This window comes from Miniopterus natalensis, chromosome 1, assembly GCF_054644295.1.
Source record: "Miniopterus natalensis isolate mMinNat1 chromosome 1, mMinNat1.hap1, whole genome shotgun sequence".
Taxonomy (NCBI): Eukaryota; Metazoa; Chordata; class Mammalia; order Chiroptera; family Miniopteridae; genus Miniopterus; species Miniopterus natalensis.
This window is the reverse complement of record NC_142081.1, coordinates 29765832-29781975: the sequence shown is the minus strand read 5'-3', so window position 1 is coordinate 29781975 and position 16144 is coordinate 29765832. Positions and strand designations below refer to the sequence as shown.

At 37.1% G+C, this 16144-nt stretch overlaps 1 protein-coding gene and 1 pseudogene across 1 annotated transcript in view; one reads left to right on the top strand and one right to left on the bottom strand.

Annotated features, from left to right (window-relative positions):
- The window catches only part of HIF1A (hypoxia inducible factor 1 subunit alpha), a 40493-nt gene extending 32280 nt beyond the window's left edge, over positions 1-8213 (top strand). Inside the window, exons 11-15 of the mRNA XM_087820007.1 lie at positions 2348-2470; positions 2599-3023; positions 5630-5735; positions 6319-6445; positions 6925-8213. Of these exons, the coding sequence (XP_087676133.1) occupies positions 2348-2470; positions 2599-3023; positions 5630-5735; positions 6319-6445; positions 6925-7076 (933 nt within the window). The 3' untranslated portion in view covers positions 7077-8213. The remainder of the gene's footprint in view (positions 1-2347; positions 2471-2598; positions 3024-5629; positions 5736-6318; positions 6446-6924) is intronic.
- On the bottom strand, positions 595-691 carry LOC148094069 (U6 spliceosomal RNA; annotated as a pseudogene).
- Positions 8214-16144: the final 7931 nt, after the last annotated feature.

Sequence of the window (16144 nt, the reverse complement as noted above, 5' to 3'; positions counted from 1 at the left end):
TAACTTGGACCTCAGTGCATATTTTAGTCAGATAAGAACATGGGAAGGAACTGGCTTAACAAAAATCAAAAGGAAAAACTTATGTTGCTCCTCTATATATTTATATCAATAAGACAAGAAAAGCCTTGCATATATAAACCCACAGAGAAAAAAACTGTGTGTGCCTACGATAGTCTAAGCCCATACATGTTACCCTTTGAGTTGGAGAATTGTCCACCAAAAAAGGCTTAAAAGCGAAAGGACGACCCTAAGCTTTGCCCAATTTAGTCGTTTCCATTACTGTTTTGAAATTCTGGATAAGTGTAACATGAAAACACCAAATTGTACACAGAGTAAATAATAGCTATTTTTTATGTGAGTTCTGTCTTTATATTAGTTTTTCTATAAACAATAAAAATCCTCTTTAAGGGCTAGGCTGGGCTAAGACTAAAGGTATTACATAGGGCTCTATTTCTAAATCTAGAGTGCTTCAATTTCAGAGCTTCCTGTGTCTAAAAATATGCTCAAGAGTTAGATAACTGAGATCTAAATATGACGACTTGATAAATGAGGGGCAAATAAGCTTTAATAGGTGGCAAATAATTTTTTTTTCTTTAAAATATGGAATACTTAACGAACTTGCATGTCATCCTTGTGATAACGATTTTCTGTATCATTCCAATTTTAGTACATGTGCTGCTGAACCAAGCATGGTGGTAAATAATTTCATATTAAATATTATGGATCCAAACTGGCAGGCTAAGAGTAGAGATTTGACATCTCATAACCTTCTGGAGAATACAGCCTATGCTCTGGTTGCTCTGTTTGCCTACCGCAAAATGTTTTTGATTCGTTTTATTTTTAATCTAACAAAAATGTTATAATGAGGGAAGCAAAAGTTTATGCTTAGAATTCATAGCTATAATTTTTTGGTTAGAATTCTTGCTCAGAACTTTTAAAAAATATGTTTTTATTGATTTGGGGGGGTGGGGGGGAGAAACATCAATTGGTTGCCTCTTGCACACACCACAGCCAGGAATCGAACCCACAACCTGGGCATGTGCCCTGACCGGGAATTGAACCAGCAACCTTTCAGTGCACAGGATGATGCTCAACCAACTGAGCCACACAGCCAGGGCCTCTTGCTCAGAACGTGTAAAAAAATAGTACATTTATTAAGGTGAATGCAAGTAAAAGAACTTAAGTCTCCACCCATAGCCCCCCCCCCAGAGTAGCTATAAGATTTTTAGGTAGTTCACCACAGGAATGTGCCCTCTCAGTACAAAAGTAGATTCCAGTGAGTATATCTTCTAGTTGGCCAATTGGGTACCATGTGGGAGTTGAATTATTAGATGAGTTTTATTCTTTAGAATAAACAGATAAATTTATCTCTTAATCTTATTAATGATGTTATATTGCATGTAGTCAGAAATGTGTATACAGTAGTTCCCCCTTATCCACAGGGGACACATTCCAAGACCCCCAGTGGATGCCCTAGTAATGAACTGTAATGAATTTCCTCAGTTCTGCTGGAAATGTGGCAGCAGCTTCTTCATTGGCAGATGCAGGCTTTCCAGTAATTGTTTTATTTTTCATCCCTTGCTTGCTTGCAATAAATGGCTTAGTGTCACTTGTTTCAGGGGATGGATCCCTTGCTGAAGTGTTCACATGGGCTCAGTGCTTTCTGGCACAATACATTGCTATCAGTTGGAACATGTTTTCTGTTCATGTCTTCTACCCACAAATTTAATGCCTTTACCATCTTATCTAAGCACTTACCATGCACTGTGCCTGTAACTATTACAGTTTAAGATGTGACAGCAAAACTAACATGAGTTTCTTTTTCCTTCACAATTTCACAGATAAAATTTTAGTCTTACTGTAGAACTTTCACATTTTCATTTAAAGGAAGCACTTTACAGCTTCTCTTTGGCATATCTGAATTGCCAGTATCACTACTCTTGCACTTTAGACCCTTATTAAGTAAAATAAGAGTTACTGGACAATGGGATGATTTCATGTCCATGGCGTTAGGTAGTAGGACAGTGTGAGATACTCAGAACAATGTGAAATTTAAAACTTACAAATTGCTTACTTCTGGAATTTCCTTTTTAATAATTTCAGACCTCAGTTGACCATAGGTAACTGAAAATGCAGAAAGTGAAACCCCAGATAAGGGGGGAACTACTGTACTGGCAAAATTAGTTAAAAGTGTAAGCTCAAAAATTTAACTTCTCACTAGTTAGATAGAATTTGTTAGAACAGATGGACTTTATTGTGTCTTCTCTTAGATTTGTTTTAAGAATTCTAACTAGCAAAACGTACAGGCTGCTTCTGGGAAAGTGAACATATTTAATTCCTTTTATAGCCTACCAGTCCCAGTGAATATTGTTTTGATGTGGATAGCGATATGGTCAATGAATTCAAGTTGGAATTGGTTGAGAAACTTTTTGCTGAAGACACAGAAGCAAAGAACCCATTTTCCACTCAGGTATATGAATTTGTTTATTATATTTTACACTAAGCTTTATTTTTAGTCTGAAGTGACTTTGAGTTTAACTTGTTTTTCTTCTGTAAGATGTGTCCATTATAAAAACTCATGCATTTGTTGTTTTATAGGACACTGATTTAGACTTGGAGATGTTAGCTCCTTATATCCCAATGGATGATGACTTCCAGTTACGTTCCTTCGATCAGTTGTCACCACTGGAAAGCAGTTCTACAAGCCCTCAGAGTGCGAGCACAACTGCAGTATTCCAGCCAACTCAAATGCCAGAACCAGCTATTACCACCACCACTACCACTGCCACCACTGATGAGTTAAAAACACTGACGAAAGATGGTATGGAAGACATTAAAATATTGATTGCATCTCCATCTCCTACCCACGTACCTAAAGAAGCTACTAGTACCACAACATCACCATATAGTGGTACTCGAAGTCGGACAGCCTCACCAAACAGAGCAGGAAAAGGAGTTATAGAACAGACAGAAAAATCTCATCCAAGAAGCCCTAATGTGTTATCTATCACTTTGAGTCAAAGGTACTTATTTATATATAACATTAAAGTTATAGTTTTTTATGTTTTGTTTTTTAGAAAATGTGTGATGGTAAATTACTTCTAAACATAGCAAACTTTCTGATGTATATGCTTTAAGGAACATAAAATTGATATACAAATTCTGGACTTAAAACAAGCACTCCAGGAACTGTTTCTAAATTAGCTTACGTATTTATTTTCTCTAAAATAATCATATCACCTATCTGAATGTAGGAGGGTCTTCTAATACTTCTAAAAATAAAATTTGGCCAATAAGTTCTGTAAGTGTACAAAACTGGCTCATTTTCTTATGGTGGTTTTAAATCAGGCTAGTTAATTATCCTCACTGCTTCCATTTCATGGAGCTCTTTTAAAGCTTACATGAAAAAAAGCCCTTCCAACTTATGGGTATTTCCAATTCCACATTGAGCCTGATGGTCTTCAGTCCTCAATATTCAATGTAGATATTTATAAGACTTCTTTTTAAATTTTATGTATAGTTATAATTGTTTTTATTTTTTCATTATGTTTATAGAACATTATATATTATAGTTTAAATTGGGTTTTAAGAGCTACAGCAGGAATCTAAGCTTGATTTTATGACATTGTTTCTATGGAGCAAATTTGAGCAACTATCTGGACACCAACCAAATTTTATATTATAATTTCTATATGTAATTTGTAATGGGATTTAACATATTTTAAATTTGAGGCTGTAGTCAGAGGAAATAAATTTTAGCTAGTAGGTGGGGCAGTGTGTGGAAACAATTCATTATCTACTGTGCTTAGACTGATCCAGATATCAGTAGCAAGAGGAAAAAGCACTACTATAGCCAGAGCTCATGGCTTATTTCTCCTGCCTTGCAGCTCTACTTTGACCTAGAGTGCTAGGATAGGCCTTTTCCAAGAGTTAAGAAAAGATCTTGGGGCTTTAGATTAACAAAGAAGCATTTTACATAACTTTATAAATTACTGTGTCACCACCTGGCAGGGGTGGGGAATGTCCAGCCTGAGGTCCGTACATACAGCCCGGGAAATCATTTGGTCTGGCCCTGCCAAGGCAACCTCAGGCAGGACTTGAAATTCAATAAATCTAGGAGCTTTTATCATAACTGATTTTTATGTTGGTAATTTTGTATGGCCTTCAAATTATGTTATAAATATCCAAATGGCCCTTGGCAGAAAAAAGGTTCCCCGCTCCTGCTGTGTCTTGGACATTTTAGTGGTATTAATGTTTAACTCAGTCCCTGACATGTAGTAGTTGCTCAATAAATGGTTATTGGATGGACAGATAAGGCTGATATCAATGACTTGTAATTTACAATTTACTATTAACTACAGGAGACTATGGGATATTCAGTTTTCTGAACTATGTGCTTTTCAAAAATCTTAGCATCTAGTCATATTAGCAATTCTTTTTACATTAGCTCCACTATAGTATGCACTAAATACTTTAAGAGATGAATTTTATGAAATATATGGAGGCTTTTTCATTACTATTTGTCTAGGTAATTATTTGCAAAATCAAAGTGCTGTACTAAACCAGACAACTTACAGCTTTATAGCAAAGATTAAAGATAACCATTAAAAGCACTACTACAGCCCTCGCCAGTGTGGCTTGGTTGGAGCATCGTCCCGTACACAGTAAGGTGGAGGGTTGATTCCTGGTCTGGGCACATACCTAGGTTGCGGGTTCGATCTCCAGTTAGGGTGCGTATGGGTTTTTCTCAAATCATTTTTTTTAAAGTGCTACTACTGAAATGATATTTATATGATACACTGAGTTATACTTCACAAAGATAACATAGTTATATAAGGATTTTAAAACCTGCCTGTTTGTATATTGGAGATTTTACAGAACTGCTTGTAGGAAGGCAGTTAGAGCAACATATCACCTACCATATTCATTCTCAACTATATGGAACAGAGCAAGGAGCTATTTATGATTATGTATTGATGGAGTTCTTGAAAAAACAAAGTAGCTATGACAGTATTGATGTATTTGATCCATAAGACAGTTCTTCACTATTTAATACTAATTTTAGATGCAGGTTTAATTATGAGATCAATACTGAAGGCTGGGAGGAGTGTGGGTATAAAGAGATCTAGAATGTACTTCCATGTCTGCAACTAGTTAGCAATAGGACTTCGAGATAGTTACCTAACAGGCCTCAGGTTTCTCATTTATAAAATGGGTATTAAATATGTATATTACTATCTTTGGGATTGGAGTGAAATGAAAATGAACATGAAATATTTTATGAACTGAAAATGCTATGCAAATGTGAAATTAATCTTGTATCAAGAATATCTGCGTTTTATTTGATGGAATGAAAGGCCAATATTTAAATGTTTGACTTACAAAAATATCGATCTAGTTCTGCTCACTTCTATTTTATGAATAGGGAAATGCAAATTTTAGGATATTTTGTTTTAAAAATTGAGCTTTGGCTTTTAAAGTGATAAACTTTAGTAATCAGGAGTAGTTCTCATATGTAACATTATATTCCTTAATTAGAAAACACATATATTTTGTTGAAAAAAAGCTAGTTGGATATTTCTTTAAAATAATAATAAGACAACCATATTTTCATTTAAATTTTTTTCAGAACTGTTCCTGAGGAAGAAATAAATCCAAAGATACTAGCTTTGCAGAATGCTCAAAGAAAACGAAAAATAGAACATGATGGTTCACTTTTTCAAGCAGTAGGAATTGTAAGTGTGAGAGTATGTGTTTGCTTTTCTAGTCTAGCTAATGTGCTATTTATAAGTTGTATAGTGGTAATTCCTTGTTTCTTCCAAATACTAAAGTTGTATTTTTAGAGTTTATACATTGGATTTTTCACTTTGTATACACTTTCTTAAAAACAAAGACTTAATGAATACATTCTCGGTGTAAAATTTTCAGATACCACAGGTGTATTTTGAGTAAAAAGTGATGTTCTCCCCTTATTCCACCCAACATCACCACCAGTCTTGTTCTCTTCTCTTTAAGTTACTTTCCCCTTCTTACCCCCAAAATACAGTAGTTAAGTCAGTGTTCGTGTTACTCATACCAGTATTTTCAGATTATCCAGATTAATTGGAAAGAATTTACACAGACGTTAACCATAATGTATGGCAAATAAATGTTTTTATCATAGTAGTGGTAAGAGAAAGAAGTAAATACAATTTGGGGCAGTATTTGATTTAAGAAACCTGCCTACTCCGTGTTACTAAACTTACATTGGTATCAAAGTTTCTGATTTTTAAAAAAACAAACTGAATATAGTAAAATTGAAATAACTACTCTTTTTAGGGAACATTGTTACAGCAGCCAGACGATCAAGCAACTACTACATCACTTTCTTGGAAACGTGTGAAAGGATGCAGATCTAGTGATCAGAATGGAATGGAGCAAAAGACTATTATTTTAATACCCTCTGGTTAGTTTATTCTTTTTGCCCTGAATATCAAAAGGAGAATTGTATGACTTTTTCTTTAGGAGCTTTGCTCCAAGTGAGTGGTTTTCATTTCTTAGCAAGGTTAAAAGGGTAGCATTTTATCTGATGACTGTAACACAAAAATAGCTATTTCAAGATGGAACTTTAAATATTTTAGTAATTGTCTTTGATATGAATAGAAGCTGAACCTTGTATATTTGTATGCCTTTTTTCTAAATTGATTTATCACTCCTTTGTGCCTTCGTTGTATCCTGTAAACATTTCTGACATGGCACCAGTAACGCTTGATTGCAGTTACTCCTTTACAACTATATGGGTTTGCACCATAAACTAAAAAAAAAACCCTTCCAGAAAGAGCTTATTTGCCTTATTTTCCCAATACTTAGCACTTAGTGTGTGTTTGATAATACTCATTGCATTGACTAGATGAATAAATACTTAGGTATCTCTTTGTCTTCCAGATTTAGCATGTAGATTGCTGGGGCAATCAATGGATGAGAGTGGATTACCACAGCTGACGAGTTATGATTGTGAAGTTAATGCTCCTATTCAAGGCAGCAGAAACCTACTGCAGGGTGAAGAATTACTCAGAGCATTGGATCAAGTTAACTGAGCTTTTTCATAATCTCATTCCTTTTTTTGGACACTGGTGGCTCATTACCTAAAGCAGTCTATTTATATTTTCTATATCTATCTAATTTTAGAAGCCTGGCTACAATACTGCACAAACTGTTTGTTCAATTTTGATCCCCTTTTTACTTAATTTACATTAATGCCAGATCAGAGACAGCACATTTTCACAGTTCTTTGATATTTAAACCATTGCATTGCAGTAGCATCATTTTTAAAATGCACCTTTTTATTTATTTATTTTGGGCTAGGGAGTTTATCCCTTATCGAATTATTTTTAATAAGATGCCAATATAATCTTTTTAAGAAGGCAGTAACCTTTCATCATGATCAGCTTGAATAATTTTTACTCAGTTTTTTCACATTTTACATAAACAATAGTGATTTGCCAGCAGTACATGGTAGCCACAATTGCACAATATATTTTCTTAAAAAATACCAGCAGTTACTCATGCAATATATTCTGCATTTATAAAACTAGTTTTTAAGAAGAACTTTTTTTTGGCCTATGAAATTGTTAAACCTGGAACATGACATTGTTAATCATATAATGATTCTTAAATGCTTGTATGGTTTATTATTAAATGGGTAAAGCCATTTACATGATATAGAAAGATGCATATATCTGGAAGGTATGTGGCATTTATTTGGATAAAATTCTCAATTCAGAGAAATGAACTTGATGTTTCTATAGTAACTTTGCCAGCTCAAAAGAAAACAATACCCTATATGTAGTTGTGGAAATTTATGCTAATATTGTGTAATTGATATTAAACCTAAATGTTCTGCCCACCCTGTTGATATAAAGATGTTTTGAGCAGATTGTGAATAAACAAACAAAATCATGCTTTGTTAGCAAAATTACCTAGTATGTTAATTTGCTCAAAATTTGATGTTTGGTTTTATGCACTTTGTCGCAATTAACATCCTTCTGTTTTCATATAGATTTCAATAATTGAGTGATTTTAGAAGTATTATTTTAGAAATATATAGTCACAGTAAATATCTTGTTTTTCTATGTGCATTGTACAAATTTTTCATTCCTTTTGCTCTTTGTGGTTGGATCTAACACTAACTGTATTGTTTTGTTACTTTAAATAAACATCTTCTGTGGACCAGGCCCCCCTTGATCAGCTTTTATGTTAATGTTTATTTCAATACCCGAAACTCCTAAAACTGTTAGTCAACAATTTAAGTATTTATGAAAATTACATTGGCATTGCATTGATTATTTCTCCATTTATATTTGCTATCACCTGAATGTATATTGTGTCCCCAAATGTCATGTTAAATAATAACTATAATGTTCCACTGTAAAGAGTATGCTTTTAGAAAAGAAATTTGTTTATAAGTTTATGAACCTATTAAAGTAAAGCAATATTAGTGTTTTAATATGAATGGGATGAGTGAAACAAATCTTGAACATTATAGTCATAATGTTGTAAGGGCTAGAAAGTCCTCTAAAGATTTCTACCCCTGGCTGGGTAGCTCAGTTGACTAGAGTGTTGTCCCAATATGCCAATATTGTGGGTTCAATCTCCAATCAGGGCACATACAAGGATCAATCAATGAATGCATAAATAAGTGGAGCAACAAATTGATTTTTTCTCTCCCTCTCTCTGAAATCAATAAAATTTTTAAAATGTTTTTAAATAATAAAGATTTCTAATCTATTCCCATTCATAGATGAAGAAATTTAGACCTCAAATGGTAAACAATTTGTCTAAGCCCTAAAGGTAATAAATGCCAGACCAGAGATTTAAACTTAGGTCTTCTGACTCTAATATGAAACAGAACTAACCTTGATTTGTTTTTGTTCTAATGATACTGTGTATTTAAATTTTTAAAAATAGCTTTGTTTTCTGTATATTTTTATGAAATTGCTTCATTTCTTTTCTAACTATAAAAGTAATACATTCTCATTTTTTAAAAAGACAGCACAAAAATATATTTTATAAAAACACAGAAAAATCACTGAATCCCCATACCTAGAGGTAACTGCAAATTATTTTTATGGACAAATTATATAGGTAATGCCAGATCTTAGGTACTGTAGCCTGAGATTACAGGAACAAAATATCCTGAACAAAATAAACTAAGCCACGGATATTGGGAGGCTGTTTTTTATCTTAAAATGAAGAAAATGGGATTATAGTTATGAAAATCTGGGAACAAAAATTTACAATACTAAAACAATCCAAGATTTTGGGGGACATTATACTTCACTATAAAAACTATGATCCAAAGTTGTTCTTGTGTATTTAACTAATTAGATATAGTTTAATATTCCCAGGTTGAAATATCAAAAATACTGCTTATTCTGATAGCAAATTACCTTGAGTTGAAAACTAGAAGTTTATGTACAGTTTTCAAATATTAGTAAATGGTCAGATTATGTAATTACCAGGAGTCTGGGAAAAAGACTTACTTGTGAGAGCAATGACTTAGAAGAGAAAGCCACTTTAAAGGACAGTAGAGCTGGAAGAAGGCAGGTACCCACTTCTGGGTCATTCAAAAAACAAACCCCTGGAGTGCTTGAAGCTGAAATAGAACCAGCCCTTCCCAGCATTGTGCTCTCCCTCGCTCTCGGACACCATCACAGACTTTTAAAAAATCTCTCTATCCAGGAAGTAGAACCATGCCGTAACAACTATAATTTTATAGTAACTCTTCTCCCCTTAATATTCCTGTCCTCGCCCTGTGCATGTCTGCTTCCCCCTCTCTGGTGCTGCTGTGAGTGAATGACCATTGTATTATTTTCACACTTGGAGGAAGTATGGTAAAGGAGTTTAGTGTATTTTTGTTCATTCTAAGCCTCACTATTAACCCTGGCACTGGGAATAGTTTCCCAGACAGCCTAGCACTGCTGGGTGAAATGACACAAAGATTAGGCATGAAAATGAATCTAACATCTCTTTAAGTACTATGTGCTAGACTGTGCTAAGCATTTTGCATGTTATCACACAATCTTAACAAAACAAAACCCTATGAAATAGCCTGCGCTAACCACTTTGCTGTGCTAGCCAGTCCAGTAGACCAGACCAGACCCTTTTTCCCATTGTTTAAATAGCAAACAGGAAAAAAGGAGGGTGTAGGGAACTGAGGGTGTCTCCTGTAATGAAATCATACAGGGCTTTGAGGGGATGTCTGTCCTAAGAGGAATGGCAAGACAAACAGAAATTAATAAAAACGGTGTTTTGAAGTGTTCTTTAGCTGGGTTTTAGTCTGAACTACAGATTCGGGTGTCTGGTTGTGGAGACATTATTAGGTAAATGAGATGATGTATGAAAAGAATGATAAACTAAAACGCTTCAGGAATGTATAGTATAGTTCTTTCAGTAGACATGAAAAATTTTTTTTCATTATAAATCTTGATTTCCCTAAAACCTCTAAAACACAGAAAAGATGAACTTAAAGTTACTGGCTTTGAGAATCTAAAAAATTCTAAAAGTTCGAATTTCCATTGTAGCTACATCAAAAAGTTGCAAAGAATATGGAATCTTTTTTTAACAGTTGGGTTTGGTTAAAAACTTTGCAAACACTGCTAGCTGCAACCAACAAAAACGTAAAGAATTTTTACTCAGGTGCTACCACTTACCACTCATTTCATCCCTTTAAGTAGCGCTGAACCTATTGTCCCCAAGTCATTTTACAGAGAATTAGTTCAATTTGTAGAACTGATACGAAATAGTCTAGAAGATAAAAAGCTACACCTCACCACAAATGTGAATGCCTAATGGAGCTTTGTTGTGTTCGCACCTTTCAGAGGTTTGGACATAATTTTTATTCTTACCTGTAAGAGGACGGTCTTACCCAAGTCGCTGCTCAGACACCCGATCTCCTTGTGTTATTTTATTTCCTTTATTCCCTTGCCTTGGCTGCATTCCGGGACGGAGAGGAAAGGCAGGTGCCTGAGAGCGGCAGCGATCAGACCCTCCGCGGGAAAAACGCCGAGGGGGCCGGAGGGACCTGGTATCCCGTTAGCCCCCGGGGCCGCTGCTGCTGCTTAAGGATGCGGAACCCGAGCCGGCAGGATTACCGCGCCTCAGCCCCGCCCACCGCGCTGCCGGCCACGCCCCGCTACGTGCTTGGCCGCAGCCCCGCCGCCCGGCCGCGCCCTCGGCCCTGGCCCCCGGGGCTGGGGCCGGAGCGGCTCCGCCTCGCTTCCCCGGGCTCCCGCGTACGTGTGAGAGCGCATGTGGGGCCCGCCCTCCCGGCCTCTGGACCGGCGGGCGGGTGCGGGGCGGCGCTGCCCTTTGTCCTCCGTGACCTGGCCAGTTCTGGTGCTGGAACTGTCCCCAAACTTTTTTCTTTTTTTGGCTGGAGGGTCCGTTTGGGACGATACGACGTGTTTCGTGGAACTGTCCCCGGGTTCCCCACTCTAATGCTTGGGGTGTGAAGCTGTGGTTCGGAGAATGGAAAAGTATCTGCGGTCTAACAGGTTGGGCTTTGGTCACCTATAGAACAGGTTTTTTGTTTTTTTTTAATGACATCTACTTCTCTGATCAAAAATAGAGGAGTTTGTTTAAATATATTCCCCTTAATGCACTCAATGACTTAGTTTATTTTAAATAAAGCACTTTGAGGTCCCAGGTTAAGTAAATGGAAACTTAAGCTGCTGCCCCAGGTGTTTTTGTTTTGGTTTTTGCTTGTCGTGTTTTTTGAATTTGTTGTGTGTCTGCACCTTATTGAAGCCAGCTGTTGATTCCTTTGGGAGAAGATCATCTTAATGGACAGAAGAGAGGTGAGTTAAGGGGTACAGAAAAGCTTGGGGCTCTAAATTTAATCTGCAGTAATTAGCACCTTAGGATTGCGCAGTTTGTTGTAAAGTACAAAGGCAGATATTGTTTAGAATAAATAACCTCGCCTCTGCTTAGCCACAGCTGACTGCAATTTACATTTTGTAAATTATTTTCTTCAGGAAAATTCATTGCTTATGTTTTGTGGGTTTTTTGTTTTTTGTTTTATTTTAAATAGAATTTCCTAGAAAGTAATGGTTTATTTTTTTAAAAAGTGGTCAAGGTGTTTTAAATATATTTTTACTAACAAAAACTGATTGGTAGCCTCAGTCACTGTGTTTATGTTTAATTAGGAAGGCGCAGTTCAAGGAGAGTGCTACAACTCTTTTGGTTTTATGGATGCGTAATCATTATAAACTGGTGATTCTCCACAGAGGAACAGGCGGGGGTGGGGGTGCAATGTTTATCACAACGGGCAATGCATTTTAAAACATTGAAAAAACATCATATATAGATTCTGTTAAGTCAAATCTATTTTTTTTTTAGAGAGTTTTAAAATAGTAAAACATTAAGAAACACTACTTTATGTAGAGATCCTTTCCAAATATTTCTGGATAATATTTGGTCTTTGAAACACATTTTAATACTTCTACACACAACTGCTTAAAGTGACAAACTGTTTAATAGGAGCGCTGAACAAGCTGTGGGGTGAGTCGTTATAAACTGTTGCCTCAATACCCGGTCTGCTGGTAAAATATTGAAAGCTAGTACCTAACTAAAGTGAGCTAGCTACTGACACTGCAAATCAGAGGAGCCAGCAGAGCGAATTTGCCTCTTTCTGGGCAAATTCAACTACAAATATTTGCCACCCCTGAGAATGTCCATGCCGCTTCACCCTCAGCTTTCTTACTTTACTGCTCATTTTTTTAACTTTCTATAATCATTTATGTATAGCTTATCTCCCCCCACTAAACTCATAGTTCCTTCAGAGCATGCTCCCCCTCTGATTCATCTTTGTTACTAAAACCTTCCCCTCTGTTTGTGCAAGGACAGCTCACACGATTGCCGTGGGAGAGGGATTCATGAGACATGCAGGACCAGAGAAGAATCTGATCAGAGTTGTAGAATGGGGAAAACAGGACCACATTAAACAAAAACCTTGACAGCCCCAAACTTTTGTGAAATAAAGAGTTTATTGAGCCATATGCCGCCAGAAAAAGGGCCAGGTCCTGGGACATACAGTCTAAACCAGCAGCAGCAGAGCCAGATGGAAAAGACAAGCACTTCTTTATACAGCAAGTTTGGGGAAAAAGATGTAAGTTGTTTTGAAAGAATTTACGTTCATGGACTGTAGATAAGGGGGGAGGGATGGCCGAGAAAAGGTGAAGCAGGAGCGGTTCTAGGATAGGTGCCTAGTCCAATAAGGAGGAAATATTTACTACTTGATTAGTTGTGGGCAAGAGTCCGAAAGTTCATGCATAAAGCAGGATGGGGTGGTGTCTACTTGATTCAGAGTTTGAACAAACATTCAAGAATGTGAATAGTTTTTTCTTAGTTATCGCCCACAGAAATTAACTGAGTGCTCAGGCGTCTCTCTTCCACTCTCCAGCCCGTTGTAATTTAATTTAGGATATCACAGAATTTATCTCTTGTCAGCCGTTTTCTAGCTGTCCAGTGAAATCCATTCAGTCAATGAACAATTACTGAAGGTTGAGTGAGTCCTAGATGTTTGCTTTGTTCTGAATGTGTCCCCTCAAATTCATATATTGAAACCTAACCTCCAAGATGATTAGTACTAGGAGGTGGGGGCCTTGGGAGGTGATTAGATCATGAGGATGGAGCCCTCATGAATGGAATTCATACCCTTATAAAAGAGGCTCCAGAAAGTTCCATTGCCCCTTTGGCCATGTGAGGATACAATGAGAAGTCAGCAATCTGCAATCTGGAATAGGGCTCTCACTGGAGCTTGACCATGCTGACACAGAACTGTGAGGAATAAATGTTTGTTTATAAGCTATCCAGCTATGGTATTTTGTTATAGCAGCTTGAATAGATTAAAATAATATTATTCTAAGACATGACGTTGTGATATAAATATTCTAGAATATGGTGCCTGCCATTGAGAGGGTAGTTAATTCCCACTCTGTGAGGTACTCACACATATTGGCCATTTAAGATGTTCTAAGTCACCATTGCCCCTCCTTTTCATGATTGTCTCTACCTTGATAATCTATATCCAGACCAGACTGCTCCCCAGAGGCACCTCAAATTTGGCCTCTCAATAACTAGCTCCTCATATGTCCTCCAAATGGCTCCACCTCCTGCATTGTGAATGGCACCACCCAGTCTCCAAAATCAGAGCTCTAAAGGTCGCTTGTCATACCCTTATCCACCACATCCAGTCTGACTCAGTTCTTTTCTTGAAGTTTCATTATGGAAACTCTGGAACACGTACAAAAGTAAAGAAAATGGTGTAATGATGCCATAGTGTCTGCAGTTTGGATTCCCAGGAAGTAGGCTCTGAGATGAAAATTGCAGGTCATTTTTTAGGGAACAGCACATGTGGAAGGGAAAAAGCAGAAGTGGCCCTTCAGCAGCCATATGGGGAGCTCCGGACTGGGATAGCCCTGGAGAGTTGTTCCCAAGTTATAAGGAGGGCTGGCGCCTTTATACCACCACACTGATCATTCAATGGATGTGGGCTGCCTCCCAAAAAAGACTTGATCTTAAATAAGGTAGTTTGCTTCAGCTGAGACGATCTCCAAAGAGGACTGAGCTGAGGACCATCGTCTGGGAGTGAGCCTTTCATTCTGAGACTTCTGGGTATCTGATCTCAGCATCAACCACAGTACCAGCTTCAGCAATCACCCATGCCTGGCTTTTTCATCCACACCTTTGCACATTCCTCCCCTTCCCTTCCTCACCATTGTTTTGAAAAAAAATTCAGACATCATATAATTTAACTCAAATACTATGGTATGTATTGCTAAAAATTATATTTTTTGACATAACCACAAAACTATTATCGCACTTAAAATGTAACAATAATGCTTTGGTATCATCAAATCAGTGATGCACAGTTCTGTCAATGGAAGAAACGTCCAAAGCTGTAGAGAATTTCTGTGAGTTTATTTGAGCCAAACTGACAATTGTCGGGAAGCAACATCTCAATGCACTGAGAAAATGTTCCAGAGAATGGCAGTTTTGCAGCTTATTTTACACATTAGAATCAAAGGAGGAGATGTAAGGGGAGTTAAATCCATTAGTGGTAGATTAAGGGGACAGGAGAAAGCAAAGGGAGGAAATCTCTGAGATTGGATAAAGAGTAAAATAGACATATACGTTTTTTTACATTGGTTGGGTACAGGATAGTTAACAATTAACATTTACAACACATCAAGGTGGTATCCTGGGAACAAGACAGCAATGAGGGGCTCCGTGGTCTGGTGCTGGAGTGGGAGTTTGTGCCCTGAGGGGAAAAGGAGATTGCTCTGACATTTCGAAGAGTATGTTATCTTAGATGCAAAAAGACAGTAAGTAGACAGGCTCAGTTAAGGTAAAAATTGACCTTTGTCAAGGAAGCTACAGGCCTAGGATCTAACTACATGGCCATGACCTCTTTTAGTTAGGAATTTAATTTTAATCCTCACCGGAGGCTATATATTAGTTTTAGAGAGAGAGAAAGAGAGAAAAAACCAAACATAGGTGTGAGAGAGAAACATCAATTGGTTGCTTCCTGCACATGCCCCAACTGGGGACTGAACTCACAACCTGGGTATGTGCCCTGACCAGGAATCTAACTACCTTTTGGGTACGGGCAACGTTCCAACCAACTGAGCCACACTGGCCAGGGCATTCTCCTATGTTTATATTTCACATAGTGTAAGAAGTCTTAGCCAAGCAAATGAAGTACAGTAACAGGAGAAAAAGAAAGGAACAAGAATTATAAAGGAGAAAGCAAACTATCATTTTTTTTTTTTTAAAGTATGTCTTTATTGATTTCAGAGAGAGGAAGGGAGAGGGAGATATAGAAAAATCAATGATGAGTCATTGATCCTCTGCCTCCTGCCTCCCCACCCCCCACCCCCAATCGAGCAAAACCTGCGCATGTGCCCTGACCAGGAATCAAACTGCAGTCTCCTGGATCATAGGTCAATGCTCAACTGCTGAGCCACGCCGGCTGGGCCAACCTATCATTATTCATAGCTGCTGCTATCATCTCTCTATAAAACCTTTAAGAATCTATAGAAAACCTGTTATGATTAATAAGAATTTAGGATGGTCACTGAATATTAGATTAACATATAAAATT